The sequence below is a fragment of the Tribolium castaneum genome, chromosome 5 (assembly GCF_031307605.1).
Source record: "Tribolium castaneum strain GA2 chromosome 5, icTriCast1.1, whole genome shotgun sequence".
In the NCBI taxonomy this organism is placed as follows: Eukaryota; Metazoa; Arthropoda; class Insecta; order Coleoptera; family Tenebrionidae; genus Tribolium; species Tribolium castaneum.
In genome coordinates, this window is record NC_087398.1 from 7,997,261 (window position 1) to 8,021,655 (window position 24,395).

At 32.2% G+C, this 24,395-nt stretch overlaps 1 protein-coding gene across 2 annotated transcripts in view; it reads left to right on the forward strand.

Moving 5' to 3' along the window:
* The first annotated feature begins 220 nt into the window (after window positions 1–220).
* Window positions 221–24,395, forward strand: part of LOC661820 (pannier) — a 28,773-nt gene continuing 4,598 nt past the window's right edge. For both annotated transcript variants that reach the window (XM_008202264.3, XM_008202266.3), the window contains exons 1-2: window positions 221–434; window positions 21,517–21,887. In XM_008202264.3, the coding sequence (XP_008200486.2) occupies window positions 21,554–21,887 (334 nt within the window). In that variant the 5' untranslated portion in view covers window positions 221–434; window positions 21,517–21,553. The remainder of the gene's footprint in view (window positions 435–21,516; window positions 21,888–24,395) is intronic.

The window sequence follows — 24,395 nt, forward strand, 5'->3', positions numbered from 1 at the left end:
ATCATTTAAAAGGTATAACGTTGAGTGAAAAATCCGTAAAACAAGTCAGCAAAGCTTTAAAAAGTTAATAAACGGCCAAAGAAACCAAATATGCAAAATATATCAGACCTGTTTATCAAGTGGTATCTGAAATCTACCACAAATTTATGGTAATTAGATACAGCAATGTGGTTTTAGGTAAGTTAATCCCCTCCTTCTCAGGGCGGAGCAAAATATTTCTAAAGTCCACAGTCTTCAGTCAGTTGCTACGAAGGTTGAAAGCTCTCGTCACGTTGTCCGTTCAACTTTCAACTAGCTTAATTAAGCTCGGAGCTTTCTCGTTGTTTATGCCACAGTGGACCAGATTTAGTGAAGTTTAAAGTTGTTTGTTTATTATTTGTTTGTTTTGTTATTAAGTGACGAAAAAACAACGTTTTGAATAACCGGCAAAAGGGGTGAGTATATTTTTTCGAGTTTCTGTAACTTTAATAACATTTTTTCAAAAATTTTATTACATAAATAGATTGAAACACTGTCTTAAAATTAGGTAAGGTCAAAGTAGCCGAATTCAACGTTAATTAATTCTGAAACTGAGAAACTTAAAAAGCAGTTAATTAAATTTTATTGATTTTATATTTAAGTAAGTATCTAATAAGCATTACAACTATTTCAGTATGCATAGGGTAATGTAAAAAAATACATTTTAAACTATGTTTGTGGTAGGTATACCGAAAAAAAAAACAGCATTTAGGGTTATTTATTAACGGCTTGTGTTTACTTTTTTCTTCTATAAATAATTCAAATCAGCTGTAAATGTACCTATTTTTTTTAAACCTATACTTGGCTTTTTAAGACTTATGCACAGTTTTAACTGTTATTTTGACAGTAATGTGACTATTAAACGCGTGTAGCCCGTATAAACACTTTTTCTTGTTGTTGTCTTTATAACCTTAACAATACACAAGTAAGTACAAACACGTGTGGGAAGAAGAAATCTTATTTCTTTCCTTTGTTTAAACAAAAATAAAAGTGCAATAAGTTGGAGCATTGTTGTGTCATTTGATTAGCAATGTAAATAAACCTAAATATACTTTTTTAGGGAATATAACCAGTAAACACATTTATATCATTAGTATTACCAAAGAATGTCTATATCGTATACTTGTAGGAGTTAAAAATTTTTAAACATCATATTTCATATTTTTGTTTAAAAATAAATAATAATTTTAATATACTGGACATCTTAGCTGAGCTTTTTGGCGGTGCACAAATATTTTAGTTTAGTTTATTTTTTTAGGACAAAGTTTATATTTGAAGTAGTATTAAGTAGTATTTTAAGTACAAGTATGATTTATTATTTTTCTGTTTTTGATGTTATTTTCTGTCTTTATTTATCTAATAAAATTTCGTTTACTTGTGCTTGTCTGACGTGAGTATTAAATTTTTTGTAAGACATATTAAAAAAAAACTAAAGGACTGAAAAATGACATGACTGAAAATGAAGAATGTAAAAATCTCTATCATAAAACATATTGTTATGCAATGATTTAATGAAACAGCAGAACACTAAACTCTACTCACAATATGTGCTTGTTACTTGTTTGAGTGTATTTTTTGTGCTTATACCTACCTATGTAATATATTCTACTCCTACTTCTCCTATTTATAAATTACATGAATGTTATCGACACTACACTGTTTTGTTCTTATTTATGTCAAATAGTTGCAACTTTACTTATACAGTTTTATATACGAACGCAAGCTTAATCTCTATGCAAATATAAAAACTTGCTAATTAAAGAATTGCTTGACAGCAAGTCGACATCACATGATTGATGACCATAATCCTACACATAATTTACATTTTAAAAAATATAATATAAGCGCGAAGAAAGAACAATTTCTTTATTTTAGTTTTATGACAAGTTCCTGTAAAGGACAGGTCCGACGGTTCAGTTCCAATAAAATCCGTTGACCGTTAGTCAACTTGGCGACGGCTCACTCACCGATACCCACCTTTTTTATAAAAAGTCGCTCTTCGTGAATGTTGCCTCGTTTCTTATTGATGTAACCCTTTGACGATGGAATCCCTCCAGCATCCGACACATGTTCCGATCGCTATCACTGTCATCAGATAAGCAGCCAAGCTAAATTGAGTGTGGGCTATTCCCTAATTGTCTGCTTATTGACTCTGATAACATCGGGATATTAAATTCGTTGGGATTTGCATCAAATTACTGAATTGTTTCTCTGATCTATTTTTATTATTTTATTGCATCTGTTTGTATGTATGAATAAATAAAAAACAGTTTTTATAAAATAATGTTCTACCTATAAAAAAACTGCTTCTCTTGCCACTGCGGCAAGGTGTTAACAGCGGGTCCTTGTTTAGGTTTTTCATTATAACTCTTAACAAATAGGAATTTATGACGTAAGAAATGAAAGGTGTCTTTCCTTCTTCTGTATACTGTATCAAGAATTTTTGTCAGATGATCTACATACCAAGGAAGAGTCAAATAAACAACCTAATTATTATTATTATTATTGGTAACTTAATTAATTTTTATTTACAACTGAGCTTTTGCCAAAAAAATCCGAAAATCTAATTTTGGATATTGGAATATTTTGTCGATGATGAATTTTCAAGATAGTCAAGCTCGTACAGTTTTATATGAGACAAGATTAAAAATAATAAAAAAGTGTTGTGTTTTCAAATTAAAAATGATTTACTGGAGTCTAATAGATGAGGTACCTTTCAACGGATTAGTATTTTATTTTTATGTTCAGTTAATAAATATTTTTATAGTTTTTGATATCACAGTCACAAATAAAGATAATCAATTAATTTACAATTTTTAAATGCAAAATTACGGTAAAAAACCTGAATTGAATGTTTCAGTTTCACGTAATTTTATTTGTGGTTGGAGTTCATGTCGCCAGATGCTTTAAGATGCTTCAGTTTCCTTGATCGGAGCCGCCAGACTCCAGAACTATTAAATTGCTTGGTACCATTTAATTAAGTTCACTCAAGTTGTGAACAGCGACCCTATTATAACAAATTTCATTTCTCCAAAAATACTTGAACTGATATAGAATCCTCCGATTAGTTAATTGAAGATAATGGCTAAAATCCTAATCATTAATCCACTCGGTCTAGAAGTGGCTTTGAGATTATGTAAAAAAGCCTAGTCGAGTGTCACCCTCTAAAATTTAGGACCTCAATGCTAATTGAATGTAAATGAGCCTCAATTAGGTTTTAAAAAATGTCGGGGGGAATGTTTGACTCGAGAAATTTGTCGCTTAATAAGAAAATTGCAGGTGAAAATAATAATTAATTGCCCGAGTTGGTAAAAGTTTTGAATAAACTGTTAAGAAAAACTTCGAGAACCAGTTTCGATTGTATAAATTAAATTGTTGGGTCCCTGAATATATTGACTTTATACTTTGGCTCATAAAAATGCGTGGATTGCGTGTTTTAACAGTCGAAATTTATGGTGAGCTGTCTCGATTTTGACGTAAAACGAGAGAACAAATTCTAATAAATTACGCAAGTGTGCAAACAATAAAAGCGTTTTAATTACGACAAACACAATTTGGCAGGAGTGTGCTAAGTGGACGGTGCATCTCGTTAGAAATTGAGTGGGATGACGGAATAATCTAACCGAGGCATCGTGTCGAAAAAATACCGTTAAACATCAAGATCTGTAATCCACGTTTCACCGCAATTAAATTTCATTTTGGTTTTTACGTCGCCGCGGCCGTTGTTCAAACATTACCACCAGCAAAAACGAACCGACTGACCGGGATTGAATGAAGAAAGAGCACATAAAAAGAACGCTGACACACCTAAAAAGGTCCACAACCAGATCGAAAAAAATTAATTGAGACAGAATCACTTGTTGCCGCCAATGTTCGGGCTTATAATTGCCGTAATGTTCATCTCTGAAAAACTAGTCTCCTGAAAGTGAGAGTACGATGCAGAGGATATGATCAATGGTACACTCCAGCATACAATCAATGTAATTAGAGACCGTGACTGGAATCGCAACCATTCAAACTGTTTATCTCTTTTGCGCCCAGACCACTGTCTCTACTTTTTATACAAAACATTTGACAAAAGTGATTATATTGTCAACTGAAAATTTGCGTTTTTACACCTGTATTGTTAAAGAGCAGATGTTTTCCGGATTAAAACATTTCCGCCCATTGAAAGATTTATTTAAAGAAATTGTGTCAAAACATGTGGGCAAAACAACCAATAAAATGCAAAATATTGCTAAAACATTCGATATATTATTATTTAATTCATCACTCACTGCATGATGACCGAAAAAATATTGGTCTGGTTGTCTAAAACGTGTGCAATGTATTTAATTTTACTAAAAAGAAGACTGAAAAGCCACTTTTTCCAGATAACTCTATCGTTCTACTTTTCTTGGATAAACCTTTGCAAATTTCAGTTATCTGTAGCTTGAGACAGGTATAAAGTGCAAGCAATTTCCATTTTTACTCCCGTCAAGGATTGTAACCTTTAGTGCCGTCGGCGCTTCTTGATGATTAATTTTTTCAAATTTTTGCCGCAAAATGCAAAACGTGTGCAGAATTTACTGCACATAAAGCGAACTTTTATTTCGGCCTAGCTGTAATGATGTCACGGGTGTAATATAGTAGGCAATAAAGCGGGATTCTTTCAAAATGGGCTTTAGGAGTCAAATATTTGAAAAATTTTGTAGACCGCCACTGTCGTGTCCAAACTGGACCAGTTAGTTAACTGTATTAAATCCAGGGGATTTGGCCGAAAAAACCGGATGACCGGCTAATCTACATGTTAGAGTTTGGTCGGGTACAAAATATAAGAATAAGTAATTATCTGGTTGAATCCTAAATGAAGTCTTAACACATTTATTCACTTACTTGAAAATTTTCCGGCTTAATTAAATTAATTCACTCGAGTATTCCAAACTAGGGCCGGTGTTTAGTTAACGACCGAGGTATTTACCATAAAAGTACGTCGCTGAAAAGTGAAAACCCGCTCTATTTCGGGACTTGAGGCGCCCCAATTTGTCAAAGCCTACTCAAAATTAACTTCGCAGCGAGAGTACAAGGGGCTCTCCCGAGAGCTGGTTGGGTTTTTTGTCCGCCTCATTTACATCAGGTTGCTCTTAATGTGATATTTATTTTAGTGCTTTTTAAGTATCGTGACTTGTTTTTGACAGAAATTTTTTTAGGACTGTACTTTACACAGGCCCAATTTTATTAAACAAATAATTTATACAGACTGATTATTGGGAAGTCACCTACGAGCGAATTCAATTAAGTCTAAAGTGTTTTTCTAGGTACGAGACAGTAAATTTGCAATAAAATGCAGTCAGGGTCCTTTTTACCGGGCGCCGGAGCTCAGTTCACTCGCTCAGAACACATTCCGTGTCCGGGTTTTTGGCAAATTGCAACTATAAATTGAGAGGCGCGTGGCTACCGAGATAAGGATCTCAGGTAGACCCCGACAGACTTTTTTGTAAACGGCTCTCCACTCAGGAAGGTATTATTAGGCTGAAAATGTGTGGTAGCTGACGCTAATATGACACGCCCTAATCTCTAATAATGGGTCAACTTCCAACCGTCTATTATCTCTTTGATAAATTAATGAGGAAGACCGGGGTCCACTTTTTTTTAACGCAACGCTCATTATGACAGCGGAGTTTGATTTGTAGCAAATAATAGTGGTTCAAGGTAGAAGTTTAGTTGTGCTATTATGACAAATCATTGCTGTATATCACAACATGTCAATAAAATAATATACGATTGCTATTTATAAATATGCAAAATGTCATAGAACTGAAGTCCAAAGTTATAGATTAGTCTGTGCTAACACACTCTCTAGAAAAAAATTGCTCTTGCAGTACCGAAATCTTGATGAAACTTTTGTTTCTAATTTATTTTTGTATTTTTTTTTGAAATAAATTATGCAAAAGCTATGGTGATGAAACTGATGAGAGACGACATAGAATACGCTCTAAAAAATTGTTATTTGATTTATTGTTGTCCTGCAATAAAAGGCAAAGCAGATAATGGACACTTCTGAATAATGGACATCTCGTCACAACGGACATTTTTGTAGGAACGTAACAATACCTATATTAAAATTTCTCACTTCTCATTAGCGGACGCCTCTCCACAACGGACATTTAAAAATTTCCCACTGGTGTTCGTTGTTGAGAGGTTTTACTGTATATTGTACAAGCAGATATCGCAAAAATGTCTCAACATACGAGCTAAGTTTACATCTAATTAAAAAAGTGTAATGATAGAATTCAGTGCTAATTATAGTGGCACCTAAGTACGCTATCTTGGTAAAAATCAGCTTCGAATTAAGTATAATCTTATTGCAAAAATTTTTGCCAAAAAGGCAGTGCAATCTATAAATTTTGTGTAATTTATTTTGTGTTGGCACATCTACAAATTGTGATTTTTTTGATAAATTTTATTTTTTTTTAATTCAAAAAACTGCTTAAGTCTGATAATAAGTCTGATAAATTGAAAAATAATTATTCATCGTTTTATAAGGGATCGATTACTTAGTGTAACATGAAAACATTAAAAAATAATAAAAACTGAAGAAGTTAACAAAATAAATTTGTAGCTTCAGATTTTTTAAAATATGAGTTGAGGAATTTTTTCAACATTTTTCCCATAATCTACACATGCTTCTTAACAACTTACCACTGAGTTGGTGCGCCAGTTTTTGAGCACCTTGTACAATTAATTTTTTTTTTTTTTTTCAATAAATATAATAAGGAATTTTATGTTTTCTTCAAAGTTTTGTTAAAATTTAGAGAATATTTAGCAAAGTTACATTCAAATTTGAAAGCGTTCACACTTTTTGTCTGTAAGATTTTTTTGAAAATTTTTGCTAGCTTCTTTTATTTCTTTCTTTTAAAATTAAATTCTCGGTTTAAAAATTGACAGACTTTAAGTTCGACTTTCATTTAGAATAAGACTTACCACTTGCGATTTACCTAAGTAAAAAAATTCCAAACAGCTTACGTGTTTATAATTTTGATCTATGATTTACTATGGAATGGTAAAGTGGAAGTTCATTTAGGAGAAAAACTTATATTGCAGTTAAAATCTCTGTTCGAAAAAATAAGAGCCAACTTCAAACTTTAAGCCGCCTAATTGACTCGAGCTAGAAGGCTACGTGTGTTAAGAAATGTTTCTAAAATGTGAAAGTTTAGAATTACCGTGCTTACAGTTCGGACTCGACTGCGAGCGACTTTTTTTAGTTTCTGAGGGCAAGGATGAAGGGTCCTGAAGAAGCTTATTTATTGTATTAAATGACATAGATATTTCCGGTTGGTTTAAATAAAATTCTTAAAATACTTAAAATAAATAAAATATTGGCAATGCAAATAATTAAATATACCTAATAATTTTTTTTGGTACACGTACACGTACATAGACCTCTGTTCTCGCTTTAAGCTCACTTTTAAAATCTAAAATTCCAATATAACGACTTTTGTAAATCACGCTCTGAAAACTGATTTGCATATTCTTTTAAAAATATTTACTAAAAAAGAATGAATAAAATAAAATTTGATATTTTTGAAGTCAAGTGGTTATACAGAGGTAATATTGCAGAAATATTGTCGTTTTTAACATAGACTGTAAGCACTAGTAGTAGGTCAAGCAGCCAAAAGAAAACTATGAGAAAATTAAGTATGTATCTAAAAATAAACAGAGAAAATCTAAGATCATGGCGATATCAAGTGACCGGAAAATTAAGTGATTTTTTATTTTAATTTGTATGCAGGGTTACCACTCGGAGATTATGTATGCTCAAGGTTCCTACACTAACATTGTCTTTTGTAAAAATTGAAAGTGATACTTGATTATTTATTGTTCAAACTTCATAGCAAAACCAGCAGATTAGCCAAATGCAAGCCCTAGTTAGCACAACTTAATCATCTGTTCAAGCAATATTAATAATCTTGTGTTAAAGGTAATTACTAATAAGATTTGCAAAGACAGTTGTAAATCATATAGCCGGAGTGTATTAGCTCCTGCAAAACATCATTATAATGTTGTCTAATAGTAGAATTAATTACGCATTCCTACGCTTTAGTACAGCGATCGCAAACGGAAAGTGCAGATGTTCCACAAAACACGTCCGTTGATCGCCTTGAAAAAACGCGAACAAATTTCATTTCCCATTGTTACTTTAGGGGACATTGGTACAATACAATTTAAATATTAGAGATGCAGACGTGCGATATTTTTTTGCGAAAATAAATCTTCCATCAAGCGTAACGAAAAAATTCGCAACAAGGTTTCTGACGCCGTTAAGATTTATGCCATCATTGTTTACAATTTCCACAGCAAGGAAAAGTTACCAAAATATTTGGGAAAACTAACAATGAGAAAGATTTTCAATATTGATATAAGACACTTCGTATTATAGTCACTACCAGGTCAATGATTTCTTAAACATGCCTTGATTTTTATCGCCATTTACCCCAATAAAAGGCATTTTAATGAGCTCTCCAAATTTGCGTAAAGACTTAATATGCAGAAAATAAATCGTATGCAAAATGATGCCTAGCTTTCAGATCATAAAACACAAAATATGTAAATAATAGTGAATAAAAATTAAACTAATGATTAAACATTGTTTTATGTTACTTTACTTATTTTACTTTATTAATTTTCTCTAAAAAAGTGTGAGAATCAAAACATATAATTCGGAATGCGCCGCTTCACACGTCAATTATATTTGGTTTGGTTGTTTAATTATTGTTATTTTTAGTAAAACAACTAATTAAGAACAGGTATATCACACTGACTTTCTGTGCTACAGCTAACAAAATGCGGTCAATAAAAATTTTGTTCTCTCTTTAATTAACAACTAATAAGTTTTTTTATCTACACCACGGTAAACTAATAATAATGTGTGCACACAAATAAGAGTTTACAAACAAACACTATTCATAATTATTTATTTGTCTAAAACAATATTAGAACAAATTTTCTAAATTTCGTCAACTACTATGTGCCTATGATCAAGTTTTTCTCTGTAAATTAATAAATTTTCAAGATTTTTATTCATTTTTCACGACGGAAATTGGCCATAAAATAATTTGACAAATTTAGCAGGTGAAAAATTGATTCAGTACCTGAACTTTGAGCAGGTACTTCACGTCAAAAGTTATTTTGGGTGAAATTGACATTTCCGGTTATTTGCCTAATATTTATCTGCTGTAAAACCCTCCGATTTGTAACTTTCTACATTAAGCTGTAAACAAAATTTGTTCCTTGTTACCTGTAAACTTCTCATCTTGTCGCGAATTTTTTGTTTACACGACGAACAAACAAAGTGTATCTAAAATACTAATTCAAGTGGATAAGGAACTGTAAATTTGCTATTGGTTTGAGTTCGTGCACTTTATTAGTTTTTAATGAAATAGCTCCACAAAGACCCTATTCAATCCCATTAATTATAGGGGTAGCGTAGAATAGGCCCAACCCTCATCCTATGCGTTCGTACACAAGCGGGACTAAGTAAGTTGATTTTTATATAACACCGGAAGGGATAACGTATTGTTATAGCTAAATGTCGTGACTTGGCATACACTGCACGCACCATAAATGGCCGAATGCGCCATCTTGAACTTCTAAGTGAATTAAATACATACGAAGGGCGTAGAAATCCGATGGAATCTGCTTAATAAAATAAAATGGTGATAACGCGCTTGCTTGTAAACATAAAAGGGGGGCTTGATTTGCTTTTATTTTACAATTACGGCGTAATAACGCGGGTGATTTTTTCGAATCGATTTTCGAGCTGAGTGCTAAAAGGTCCGCAGATCGCACAGCTCTGATCTCGCCAGGCAATTACTTATCTTCACTATCTCGAGAAAGAAAACATTGAGCTGTCAATATATCTGGCGCCTACCCTGTAAAAGATACCTGTGACAGGTAATTGGAGGTATCTCTGACCGGAAGTACGCATTCACACTGACGCACCATGTTGACTCACAGTTGGCCATTGCCAAAATTGGAAAACAAAGGACATTTCTGATAAAATCTGGGCAATAATTTAGTCACTGATGGAAGAATTTTGGCTCAAAAATGGTCAAGCAACTGTTTTTGTTATGATTATTTCTAATCAATAGTCATGTAAAAGAACTGGAGCAAGCACTTTCGAATCAATGAAATCTCTTGAATAAAACATTGTGTGTACAAACATACCGAACTGTTCAGAGCCAAATACAAATTAATGCAACGGAATTTACTTTGTATTCCTTAAATTAAATATGCAAATGAGAATGAAACTATAAAACTGGCGCCTTTCTTATAACAGAAATTCTTACACCTAAGTGCAAATTTGACAATTGAACACTGGCTTATAGTGGTTTTGCTGTTTTATTTGGTGTTGGTTTACGGAACCTGATTTACAAAGGCTGCTATAATCTGAGGGAAATGTCATACTTCACTACTATCAAAGCTTATCAACTTCCGTGAGTGAGCTTTATGCTTTCATAATTATCATAAAGTTAAATCTTGTAATTAAAAAAAGTAAAAGCAACCAGCAGTAACATTGTCCAACAAACAATTACATTTTTTTCTTTACACGAATGAGGGTGTACCTACTTTAGGGTTGTGAAGTTAATTTTGAAACAATTTAGTTTTTGGTTGTGTTTGAGGCTCTTTTCATGCAAGATCAGAAATTTTTACCTAAAATTCAAATATGAATTTTATTTATACGCCTAATATATTCAGCACTGGTTAAAAATAAACATTTGGTGTGGGCACTGTCAGTCTGAGGAAAATTACATCACTGTAACAAAGGATAGAACAGAAATTTGAAAAAACAGATAAATCCATCCAAAGATATGTAGAACTGCTTATCAGTTTGCCTAAACTCTTAAGCTTTAATAGAACAATCAATATATTTAAATGGAATGAATAGTAACTGTGTGGTAAACCTCGGAACATTTGAAATTGAATTGAAATTGATTAAACATTTAATTTGTGTTTAAGAAAAGAAATTGTGAGAGATCTGAACTGACAAAATTTGAGACAAAAATTTCCACTATTTTATAAAAAAAAAAATGTGACAATTGGCGCTAGCTAGTAGTTGTGTTCCTTCTATAACCAATGTTTTTGGTCGAAGTTACTAAAGCGAAACTTATCCAGAATGCAATTTTCTAATTAATTAACCATATTATTTTGTAATTCCAATTCAGTAATACATCATATTTCTAAAATAAGGTTCATTCATAGTTACCCTAAGTAATCGATTAATGTGTAAACTCATCACAGATTAATGTAATTATAATGTAATCTGATTATTTGTATTCAATTACCTTGTATTTGTTGTAATTATTTATTTTTTGGTAAATTATATAAATGAGGATCTCTGATTTGATAATTGGTATTTGAAGTTTCGATGAAAATTAAAAGAAACACAGCTTTAGGTTTATTGAAAATTTTATTTATAAAGGGTTTTAACAGGAGTTAAAATAAAATGAGAATAAAAATCTGTACTTATACTCATAAAAATTGGTATTTGGACTTTCGGTAAAAAGTGAAGAAATACGTGTTTCATGTTTTTAAAAACTCCATCTTACCTTCAGAGGGGTAAAGTTTTATAATTCGTCATTTTAAGAGGGAATTTTCTACAACCCCCTTGAAGGTGAAATTTTCAAAAATCGTAATACATGCGATTTTTATTTTTAACCAAAAACCGAAATCTCAATTTTCATAGATTTAACTTTTTTATTTTTATTTTTATACAACTTTCAATTCCAATTTAATCTTCTTGGAGGTGGAATGATTAAAAATAGCATGAAACATATTTTTTTAATTTTTTACAAAATGTCCAATTAACAATGTTCATGAATATATTTTCAAAAATGTTCGATTTTAATTCGACATTTAACACACCATTTAATGTTCTTAACTTCTTAGGAGATGATTTTACAAAAAAAATTGCCATAACATAATTAATTACAAAGTATTATCTATTACTTTTCAATTTAATTAATATGAAACTTGTTACGGTTAATAAAAATTACTTTAGAGTTGAAATTGTAAAAGAATTAGATCTTTTCTATACATTTTACGTGAATTTTTGACAAGGAAATCTGAATGATTTGTCTTCTCGTAACAGAAATCTTATCATTTATCATTGAACGAAATATTTTTATTTATTGTCATATGAAGTTAAGCTATTAGTTTGTTGTAGTTCCTTCAAGTAAAACAAATATCGGTACATAGTTTTTAGGCTGGTATCTAGTTAAAAATGTTTTTCCCGAAAATTTTATCGGAGTATCATTTTGCACCTTCGTCAAAGAAAAAAATATTTTCGTCTCCTGAGAAAAAAAAAATTAAATATTCTTATCGTTACTATTAGGTGATGTTATGAATATTTTTACCAAAAAAGAAAATTAAAAAAGTCTCCAACTTCACGTTAGAAATGATAGACACACATAGAGTCAAACATAGTCATATTATTTAGTATAGTTGTTCAGGTTCAAAACTGATCATCAGTTATACTTTTATACATAGTGAAGTATGAAAAAATAAACTAAACCAACTTCCTTCTTGATTGTCTCTATGTTATCATTATTGGATTTTCTTGGTACAGCAAACTTTCCGTAATTTGAAAAGACACGACGCGTTTCAGCCACAAAGTGGTCATCTTCGGGTCCAAACTCTTTATTTCATCTAATTTAGTAGATTTAGCGACGCTTGATTCTAGTTCTACTTCTTAAGATGTTTTGAGGGATGTTTATTGCTTGTTTTATTTGATATTTATTTTTGACTATTTGCCACTCAAAGGTGAAATTGAAAAGAAATAGCAATAGAAATAGCAACGCTACGATTATTTTTTTATCGGTATTTTGCAAAGGGAAGCTTTATTCTCTCCCTTGGACTTTTTCGCTTCGAGTCGGGCACTAATCTTCAAGTCTTTTCCTCTCTGATAAACAAATAGTTATTTTTTGACTTTACGTAGAATGCTGTATTCTGAAATGAAGTACTACATGGCATACTTAGGTACATTTTTTCTGAATGCTTTTATTAATGAAAATCTGCTTGTTTATGTGAAATGTAGTTTTGTAATGGTCACATTTTGGTTTTATTAAAACGTAATTTGGTGGAGCTTTTAAGCCCGATAAGGTAAAAGTTGTAAAAAGCTTAGTGATGTTGGTTGCGTCCGTGAAGCTTCCTTCCTTCGGGCCGACGTATGTAAAGTTAAGTCATCTCGGTCCAATTGTCCAACACCGATGTCCTGTTGTCTCAACCTTCGGTATACGTGGCCGAGGTGCAAGAGGGGAGATGGCCGGCGCGACACTACACAGAAACCCTTTCTGAGGCCGGCTCCACTCTGCCGACCTGTCATCGCATCTCCACTTTAGAATTGTATCAATTAGGATTACCGCTGTCTATATTCTCTTCAGATGGACTTCCCCCACCGGCCATGGGAGAAATTATCGATATTTTAATTACCCCGTCACCCATAAATTAACAATTGACGGCTAGAAATCCGAGATTAGTTAAATTGGAAACTGAAACTTTTCTTCATCTCGACTTGTGTATCAATTAGGGTTACTGGTGTCAGTCGGCCGTTCTACCGTGCTTTAATTACAGATATATCATTACTATCGTCTATGAATTCAAAAGAAGTGAGTTATAGGCGCAATTAATTAAATTGCTGACCGGTCGCATCAGACTGAAATTTTATTATTGGCTTGTGGCCAAAGTCATTAATTACGAGCTACTGGTAATTTACGTCCACGATTCCCAGAAGGCGACTTCCAAATTTGCCCACGAACTAATAGCACGTTATCGACCTGAAATTGTTTGTTAATGAAATCACTTTTCTTCAAAAAATCTAGTGTAAGGTGCGGTAAGCGCATAGGCGGCGGCATTGAAGCGCATAATAGAGAATTCTATAAAACACTCTACCACAGTGTAAGTGCCTCAAGAGCTACGCTGGGTGTGTTGCCTTCTGTGGTGATCCATTAGGGTTGAGTTTAGTGTGGCATTGTGACACGGCGGTACCCACTTTGATTCCATCAGACTGCGTCCGGATCGTTTTATGTGACATTAGACAGGCGCCAGCAAGTTGAATTCAGAGCGATTCATTCCAAATCACAGATTTGAACCAACAAAGACCAAATCCGTGTACAGGATTTGTATTTTTTATTAGCAACGTTCTGAAATAATTCGGTCGAATTTGCAAAACAAAGGTTGTAAATCTAAAATTAGACCGAGGGCCTGCCGACAAACCAAAGCTATTTATTGCTAAAATAAAGTATTTAATTGTTGGTAAGAATTTCGATTTGTCGGCCTGATCGAAACGATCCATCCTGGCGCCCAGGTACCGGCAATACCAGCACGTCCTCAACTAATGGGACGACACACACATATACTCTTTGGATGACATCATTTTCTCATCAAACCCTAATAAAAATAAAATTGTCCATGGGATCAAACTAGGCGCCAGGTAAATTCAACATTCGCGACATAGCCTTGAGAGTGCCTTTTGTCGCGTGTAATTTATTCAGATCATCAAATTGAACCGAAATTTTTCACAATTAATTCCTCGTAATTATCCGACCTGACCTAGCCAGGAAACAATTTACTGTAAAAATTAAACGAGAAATACACACACGCGTAAAATCATTTAGATGGTAATTCCGAGGTTCGAGCTTCCAGACTCCGCATTGCGTAATTTTTGATGCATCTTAGGTACTGCCATGAATAATGTAAATGATAATTTTATGCAGTGTTTATGCATTCATTTACACTGGTTAGTTTTCTTAATATACTTTGATTAGATGCAAGTTTCTCTTTTAGTGTCCCATTATTATAATTTATGAAGTAGTTGAGGTGTTTTTTTAATAACATCACTTGGAATGTTGTGTTATTGGGAAAAAATCTGTAACAATTTTTCGTTGGCTTCGCAGACACATGGGCGTATAATTAATGGCAACAATTTTTCACGACCCTTGTGACATCTGTCACGGTATACACACGTGTCGAGTAGGACATCTGATCTAATAGGTCATTAGTAAAAAGGCTGATGCAGACACCCTTACAATTTCAGAATTTTTTAAGATCAAGTCTCGAATTCGCAAAATAAAAATAAATAACTACGTATGGGTGGGTATACTCTGCTTAGCAGTATGTATTCAGTAGTAGCTTTCGAATTTTTGACTTCAAGATTGTGTAAATTTTACCTGATTATTGTCTTTTTTTATTAGGTACACAATTTTTCATGCTTTTGTTGCAGGTTGCAGGGTAGAAGTGTGCACAAGAATTAGAAATGTTCAATTTGTTGATAATATTTGAATAGAAATTAATACAAATAAGAAACAAAATATCTGCTGTAGTTACTGGGTAATCAGTATCTAATCATAACACACTTTTAGATAAATTCTTTGCGGAACAATTAAACTACTACATCAGTTGTGTTAATAATTAAGAAACTCTACACCTACTATAAACTAATGAATATGTATAGTATTTTATAACTCAATTAAATTTAAATTTTTTAATTTTATTGTAATGAATCTGATTAGCGTTGAAGCATTAAATTATTTAAACTTTAATGTGCAAAAAATTAATTTAACTGTCTACAATTCTTCAATGTTATGGGTATTAATTATCTAATTTTTGAGTGTTATAGGGGTTTGACCAATCAAAGACAAAAATGGTGGTTATTAGATTTACGTTAAGTTTTCTCTTATACCGCATACACATACGTATCTGTTCGCAAAAAAATATCATGCAAATGAATTACACGATAAACATTTCAAGAGAAAAATGAAAGAGTTAAAATAGGTAGGTATTATGCATTTTCCAAGCAACCCTTAATGAGACGGAGACAGTATCTGGAACTATATTTCAGTTTTTGTATTTTTTGTCTCTAGCAACATGAGTGAATGTTGTCAACTCAAAGTCAGGCTACATTGATCAGAAATTTAATTATTTATCTTCGATTAAAAACGAACTATAAATTGACTTTTCTCAGCAATGAAATTCCAATAGCCCTCAATGTTAAAATAATCAAGTAACAAGTAGGTACCACTATTTTACAGTTAATATAATATTTCAATACATAGCTTTAATGTAAATATTCATCAGTCATCAGTGATTTTCTATTACACTACTTTTGTACTCGTATCTACCTACAATCTTCTACAGACGGTTTATAAAAGAGTGTAGGATTTCAGGTGGTTTTGGAATTTGAATTTGACGCATTTAATTATTTGATTTCTATGAAATTTCTGAAAAGTACCAACTTTTATCTACTCAAGCAACCAATAAAACCAAATTTTTCATGTACTAACATTGTTCGTTTTTTCTGGAAAGAAGCGGCAAATTTTTTAATATCTACAATGATAACTACATTCGTACTAAACGATATACAACTCGTAGATAAAGCCTCAAGTTCCAGTTAATAATCCACTTTCATTCTAAATCAATTTATTAAGACTGAAAAATTTATTTTTATGATGAAATAATGTATTTATTTCTAAAACATTTTAAAATTTATTTTGTTTTTTTCCAAATTTTCGGTAATCCGGACAGAGTCCAGTCTCATTAACCTCGGATTAGCGAGACTATACTAGAAAAGCCAACAAAACAATAATACTTTTACAATTCAAATCTCCAGAAAACGGAAAATAAACTGATAAAAAAATTATTTTAAGTTTAAAAGAGATATTATTAAATTTTAAAGAAAATCTGCAGAAGTAATAAAACTAATATCATTTGTATTTTGCTATAAAGCTTTTCTATCGTTTAGAATTATAGTGGTTTTTTATTTTTCAGTAAAAATTAAGACCCTTAGAAATGTATTTATTAAAATTTCGATATACCTAATTTTTTTCGATAAGTTTGTATACGTATGCCTAATTCGAGTTACAAATTTTTTAAATTGGTTAAAGGCTACTAAACGAACCACGTTTTGCGATTCCATCAAAAGTTTTTCATCAAAGCAATCGTAATTCGTAAATTAATAAATCTTCCTACTTACATTAAATTATTAGGTATTCGTAATAGGAGGTTCGAATTAGGAAAGCTTCACTGTAATTTCACAGATTTCAAGAAGATCTTGAAATAAATACATCACAATCTAAGTTTTTTGAATTGTACCTACATTGTATGTAGGTATTTTCAAATACTTATTAATGAATCGTGCTTTTTTAATAATTAATAAATAAAATGAGTTCTGTATTTTCTCAACTTTTTTACTTAATTTATTTAGCATTATGGTAGGTATCACATTTAGTTTTAACATAATTTTGGCTTTAAAATGGCTCTATAAACGTAATTATTTTCTGCAAAAATAATTAATATCGTACGCTTCACAGTGTTCGACCACGCTGCCAATAATTTCCAGCTTGGTGTAGGCAAAAAAGTGACTTGGAAACATTTCCAAATGAGGTTAAATCTGCAATAAATACTTACGCGTCGTAATTAAATAAATTTAAGTAAAAGCAGTTCTGTGTTTTACCAGCAATAATAATTGTAGGTACACGTATCGAATTTCACTTTTTTCAATTTTCTTGCGTCACAACTATAACGCTAGATCATTTTTCTTTGGCAAATCTGCCTCCGTCTCTATCTCGAGATAATCTCTATAAGATTAGGTAATTTGTGATGCTGGCCAACTCAATTATCTATCTGTTCATCGTAATGGAGCTTGCTGGTTCTGTGTGATGGAGAGCCCGGAATCTCACGGTCTCGGACCGGATCCCAAGGCGGAGCCAACCGAGTAATAACCCGTACCCGTTGTATCTGACGTCATTATCACAATGGCTGATCACCAGATACTCTTACTAATTTGCTACATGGACATTTCGCGTTGGTCTCCAATTTTCAGCAAAAAATTGGCACAAGTGGCTCTTTATCTAAATTAGTGGATAAAATGTATCTCGTATACGAGGTGTTACTTTTCATTATCCTGTAGGCAAAATTTAAATATTTGGTGGCTTTGCGGAATAAGCGCTAGGATGTCTAAAGGCAAGTGTCCTTATCACCGGCGATAAGACTACCGACATGAAAATTGCGATTAGAGAGTGTTTCCATTGTGTGTATTCAATGCTGGTGATAACAAGACATAAATAACTAATCAGTAATGTTGTTATTAGCGATAACGCCGCCATTTCGAACGAAATGCCGATAAGGCCCGCCTTCTTTCCCTCAAAACAAAAATGTATGCAGGTTTATTCATTAATATTCATTCCATATAATTCAGATTGGGAAATTATTTTTACCCGATTTCATGACCTAAACTTAATGAAGACAAACTACAATAATTAGATGGTGAGGAGACAGGTACTCCGGAGTTATCTTATCGCCCTTCATTAAGGTCGACTCGTTATCCTAGACATGTGCTTTTTAAAGTGCAGCTTGCACTCCGCAGATTAGGGAAAGTATTGACCCGACTGAACCAAATATATTGTCTGCCATTCGGAAAACCACTATCTCAAAAATGTAGGACCGTCTGTGCGTTGTGATAATATTTTACTACGAATAATACGGACCTACCTGAAGAAGGAAGTACTGCAAGCTTCACTTGAATTCAATAAATATTTATAACGTATGTAATGTAAAACGGTGATAGTAAATGATAATTCTATCATCAAGCTAGTTTCTTATTACTTAATAGTTATTGAACAAATTTTGTCGAAGTTTTTGATATATTTTGTTCAATTATACCGGATGATCATAAATGACTGTTTGAGTTGGCAACAAAAATGACCGATTGCTTGACAGATAGCCACAAAAAATAAGTTGCCTAAATACCCACACATGTGTAGAGCCAAAACTGTAGAGGCAATTATTTACTAACAAACTTCTATTCAACCGAGTTTAATTAAAGATGTTAAAAGTAGTTATTTTTCAATAAGTATTTATTTTTTGAAATTACCATAAAGTTGTACTTTTTTTGGAGCAAAATAAATTTCAGTACTCAAATAAGGGCTTTACTACAGCGGTAAAACTAAAGACATGCAAGTTTCAACTTTTTGTCATAATAAAGGTCAAATCTTGCCATAACGCCTGTTATTTACTTATTTAACTGCAATTGCAGCACAACGATAAGCTATTGTGTAGCTAAATGCGTGGGTCTCGTCGCTGATAAGATATTTAGAATTTTATCTATTTCGAATGTATTTAAAGTAACACTAATTGTACAGATATGACTATCGCATTCTGTACGATATGCCACCGTTTACTGGCTGAAGTCATCCGTCAAAGTGCTAGATTTTGAAACGTTACGGGTATTATTTTTAATAAATTTGCCTTAAATTACATAGTAATTTTCATAATTGTTAATTTATTTCTGAAATTTTGTCACAGAAATCCGCTCGATACATCAAACTTGTGAGTATCTGTCAGCGATCGTGTGCCAGTAATGCGACCCATTGCATTCCTAACATCGCATTAGGCCATGAATAGCACCTTCCGACTCCTAAATCTAGAGTGTCTTGCTCGGAATTTACTAACATAGCCTTCACCACCAATAATTACATCCCTTTAAGACGTTAGTCTTTTTATAACGACATGTGTGCGACATTAACTTGACACGACAGAAAAGTGTTGTACACAGATCTTGGGCCAAAACCATAATTTTGATTTAAATGTTGAATGTAAATTTTTTAAACAAGATGTTAAGTACGCTGAGAACCATCATGGTCTTTGATATTAATTAAGAAAGTCCATTAAATATGACTTCTGTAATTAAAACGTTTTATTACAGTCATATTTTTTAAATTACTGTTCTGGAATAGGTAGTAGCTCTTTCCGGTCATTTTTCTTTGTCATAAAAGTCCCATTAATAAAACAGAAAAGAGTCACAATTTAAGTTATTACCGCGGACTTTAACCAATTACATTAGCGCTCGGAGAACTGGGCTCTGAAGGGTTATTAAATCATAATTCAAAGGAATGCAATGAAACTTTTGCATCCTGAATAGATTAGATAGAAGCTAGTACAAAAGTATGGTAAGTATCTAAGCAGACATATGGTTGTGCGATAATAAAATAATTAAGATTCATATTAACGCACTTATTTGTGTTACATCTGTGAAGTTTTTTTCCGATGAAGAAGCAAAAACAGTGTAAGGAGAAACGAAGAACACAAAGTTAAAAGAAAACCATCTTCAGCCTCAGCAAAAAAATATAAAGATTTTCAAGAAGTTTTAATAGAAAAACAGAAAACACCTCATGTAAGAATGAACATTTGCATGGGTGCGACAAAATAAAATTAAAAATAAAACAATAATAAAATAAATTAAAAAAATAATTAAACAAAATTAATATAAAATTAAATAGCAAAAAAAGGTGGGTGATGGTTTTTTGCCCCATTAAAAAAAATAAAAATTGCTCCAGCTCACAACCCCTTTTTAAAAATAAATTACGAAAAAAAAGTCAACTGTGATGCTTGATTGATTTGTTAATTATTAGGTTTGGTAATAAACTTATAAATAAATATATTACTAAACTAAAAATAGTAAACACCATTTAAAATTCTTTCAGTTATTTTTATTTTGTTGAAATAAGAATTTTCGGGGTCTTTACTGTTTACGCTTAATTGTATTTAAAATTTCAATTATAGTTAAATTAATTTTGGTTGTTACTTGATTATATGTGTTGGAAAAAGTCGTTAATTATAAAAGAATAAACAAAGCTTTTCCAATTAAAATGAAATTATTAGACGCATTCTTAAACTGTTATATTAATTAACAGCAATAAAAAGGACAACGACAGGAGTTTTCCAAGTGTGAAGCCACTAAACACAAATCTAGAGCAAACCGTTTTTTTTTTCTTCTTAAATTGCCATTTTTCCTGTTCGAAAGCAGGTTGTATTCGAATTTCAGATCCCTATTCTCGGCACACAAGAGTTATAAACAAGCAAAAGGAGCGATAAGATGAAGGCGGTGTGTAAATCAGTAAGATTGCAAAGTGAGTGGTCTGGTGCGAGTTCCTGGAAATGTCTCAGCTTTACGTCTGCTTTAGTAAAGTCTTAAAATGCTACCCGCGACTTCACTAATGACTTTCAGCACTACATCCCGACCCAACCTCCATAACATACCACAAATACTTGCTCTACACCAAAACACGCCACTACGCCTAACCTTGCGTTCTAAATTACGACGCTTCTTAATACCACAAGATTTATTTTATTTACATGCAATGTATCTCGCAGCCATCACTGCCTCCACCATAAATTATGGAAAATCTACGAGCTTCTTGATTACGAATTAATCATTAACATAATGCCTTTGGATACCGGAAACGCCTTACAATGAGCTTCAGCAACAAACGATAATTACTTGTCTCACAAGATAAATGTTTCGGCTCTCTGAGAAATTAAAAATTGCCACGATATTAAACTTTTTACCTTTTCGCTTTACGTAAAAGCTGCAATCATTATTTTCAAAATTTGAGTTACAATTTTCTGAAAACTGCTTCGATAAAAGATTAAAATATTTAATTTACACTTTTGTTTTTGTTTCAGATGATTAGAAAATAGTTTTCCTTCTCCATCTTCGACCATGTTCCATACAAGCGGTGGTGGTGGAGGATACAGCGACGGCAACGCGGGTTTCCACCAGCATCTGCAGCAATCTCCCGTTTACGTTCCAAGCAGTAGAGCAGTGCCCCAGTATCCTTCTCCTGCGAGTGGGCATTTCGGGGCTGCTGCTCACCAGAGTAGTTGGGCTCACGCTGGTGGAACGTACGGCGAAATGGCAGCCCCATCTGCACACACTTTGGGGACTTCGCCACATGCTGGTGCTTTATCAGCTGGGCAGTTTTATGCCCAGAATATGATGATGAGCTCGTGGAGAGCCTACGATGGGACTGGATTTCAAAGGACGTCTCCGTATGGTAAGGATCTCAAACTTTCATTGATTGTCTTGTGCATTGGTTATTAATAAAGTCGTTTGATTAAGTAATTAACTTATCAAGCGTAAACAAAAATGAGTAATTATTGTTACTGTCAATCGGAAGAATCTATAAATTGTATTTTAATGAATCTGTTATCTTAATAAGTTTATGTTTATAATGATATTAATTTATTCATGTTTATGTATAAAACACAATAGTTGTAACATATACTACTTTACTACTAAACCTCTAAACTGTATTAATTATTTTGACAGAAACGTTTTGTGCATACAAACTAATAAAAAAATAAAACTGTTAATTTTTTAGTTTATAATATTATAATACACATTTTTCACCATCTGATCATTAAAATCAAACAAATATAGTTAATTATTATTATATTTTGTTTTATATTTGTGGGACGTTTTAGCTGTTGCTTTTATTCTAGTAATTTAATTTGTCAGTTGAAATGCTGGTTCACTTTTTTTTTAAATATTTAAAATATTTTTAAAGTGTTTTTCAATTACTAGAGTTATTTTAACTTAGTTTTTATTAGCTTTCTCTATACCTAAATTTAGCCGTTTACGAAATATTTGTTTTTTTTTTTTTGGATTTGCACCTTCCAGTTCAAAAATCGATAACTCTGTCATTTTTAAAAATTTAGAAATATTTTTCAGCTCACTTGAAAGAGGAACCCTAGATCTTTCCTTTGGTGTTTTCAAATTTCTGAAAAAGAATAATAAACTCCAAAAAAAACAAAATAACTTGAAAATTATCGCAGATAGGTATAGGAATACTAATACAGATCGATGCAGAACAAAATTCTCCTCCATCTACTAAAATAAAAATTGAGACATCCTATTTAAAAAATTAAGTTATGGGTGCTTGAAATTGAACAAAATTAACCATAAAATTTTTGGGTTTATTAACTTCATTTTCAATTTTGAACACACTGAAGAACAGGCATAGGCCTTCTTTTGTATTTCTCTAAATATGATTTCGAAATCTCTAAAACTAAGCGAGGTACCGATTTTTTAAGTGACAGGTGCAAATCCAAAAATTTTCAAAAAAAATTAAATATCTCAAAAACGGCTTAAATATCTAAAAACGCAGTAAAAAACATAGCTTTTAATTTAAAAAAGAAAAAGTTAATAGCGACTTCCGGTACAACCAAAAGTGCTGCCAATTTAAAAATATTGTCATTGAGCAGAACTCAACGAATTATCACTGAGTAAGTTTTAGATAAATATATTAGAACTTTCAATACTTTTAATGTGGTATTTAGACAGAACAATATACTAGAAATTGTTTATTGTAGCCGCATTTATGACAAAATAAAAGAAAATAAAGCAGTAAACCAACAACTGGTTTAATAATAATAAAATCTGTTTTTAGAATGCAGGTCTGCATTGGCCAAATCTCCGGCCATCCAATCAGAGACAATTCTTTATTAGTTGAGAGATTTTCTAAAAATATAAGCGGACCACTTTGTGGTTCATTTAAAAACTGACTATACCACAGTGCTACAAACAAAAAATAATTTTATTTTAGTAGAGGCTATACGTTTTATATAGCCGTTTCATGTTGGCAGTTTTATTTACGTAATAAAAATCTGAAATTGTCATGTTACAACTTTCATAATTTCACAAAAAGAAATATTTCCAACATGTTATTTACATAATGCGTGCACTAGCATCGCAAAGCGTCAAATATATACGGAACGAATGGCCAATAAACTGCATCATGCCACTTCCAAGAGGTGCTTATTGAGTTATAGCACAAGATGGAGGCAGATCTCGATAATTAGTTTTATGAGCGGCGGGTTCTCGTAAGTCTTCAGAGACGCCAGCCGGCTGTTATTTAAAGCTGCATTAGGATATGATCGTGATAAAGCGCATCAGTGTAAATCAAGTTCAAAGCTTTGGGCGTTTGCAACCGCAGATCGGAAAGCACCACTTGTGGCTTATCACCAAACTCAAAGCGGAGCGGCGCTTTCAGAAACAGGGTGGCAGTTTTGACGCCTAAAATTTCGAAATTATTATGATATTGCACAGAAGTTGCCGTTTTTAAACTATAAATAAAAATGATAAATCAAATGCAAAAGTGCTTCTTTGATTGATTATAAATTATAACACAATGGTAACTTTCTAAATCGCGTCTAAGAAAATTGTCATTTCATTGGTTGTGCACCGTGTGAATTTTTCGAAAGTTGGGGTATTAGCATAACTAAGTGGAGATTTATAACGTTTTATTAGATTTGAATAGACCGCTTTTTCCTTTTTTATCACTTTAAAACAGTAATAAAATCGGTTATTATTAAGACATTAATCTCGAAATTAGTGTTCCTGTATCTTGTACCAATTTAGTGATTTACGACTGTGTAAACAATTATTACGGCTTGAAAGATGCATAATACTTGAGTCTATAATAATAGTGTAATACCTGTATGCACGTAATTTATTTACGTAATATAAATAATCTTTACAACCGTTTTTATAGTTTTCTCTT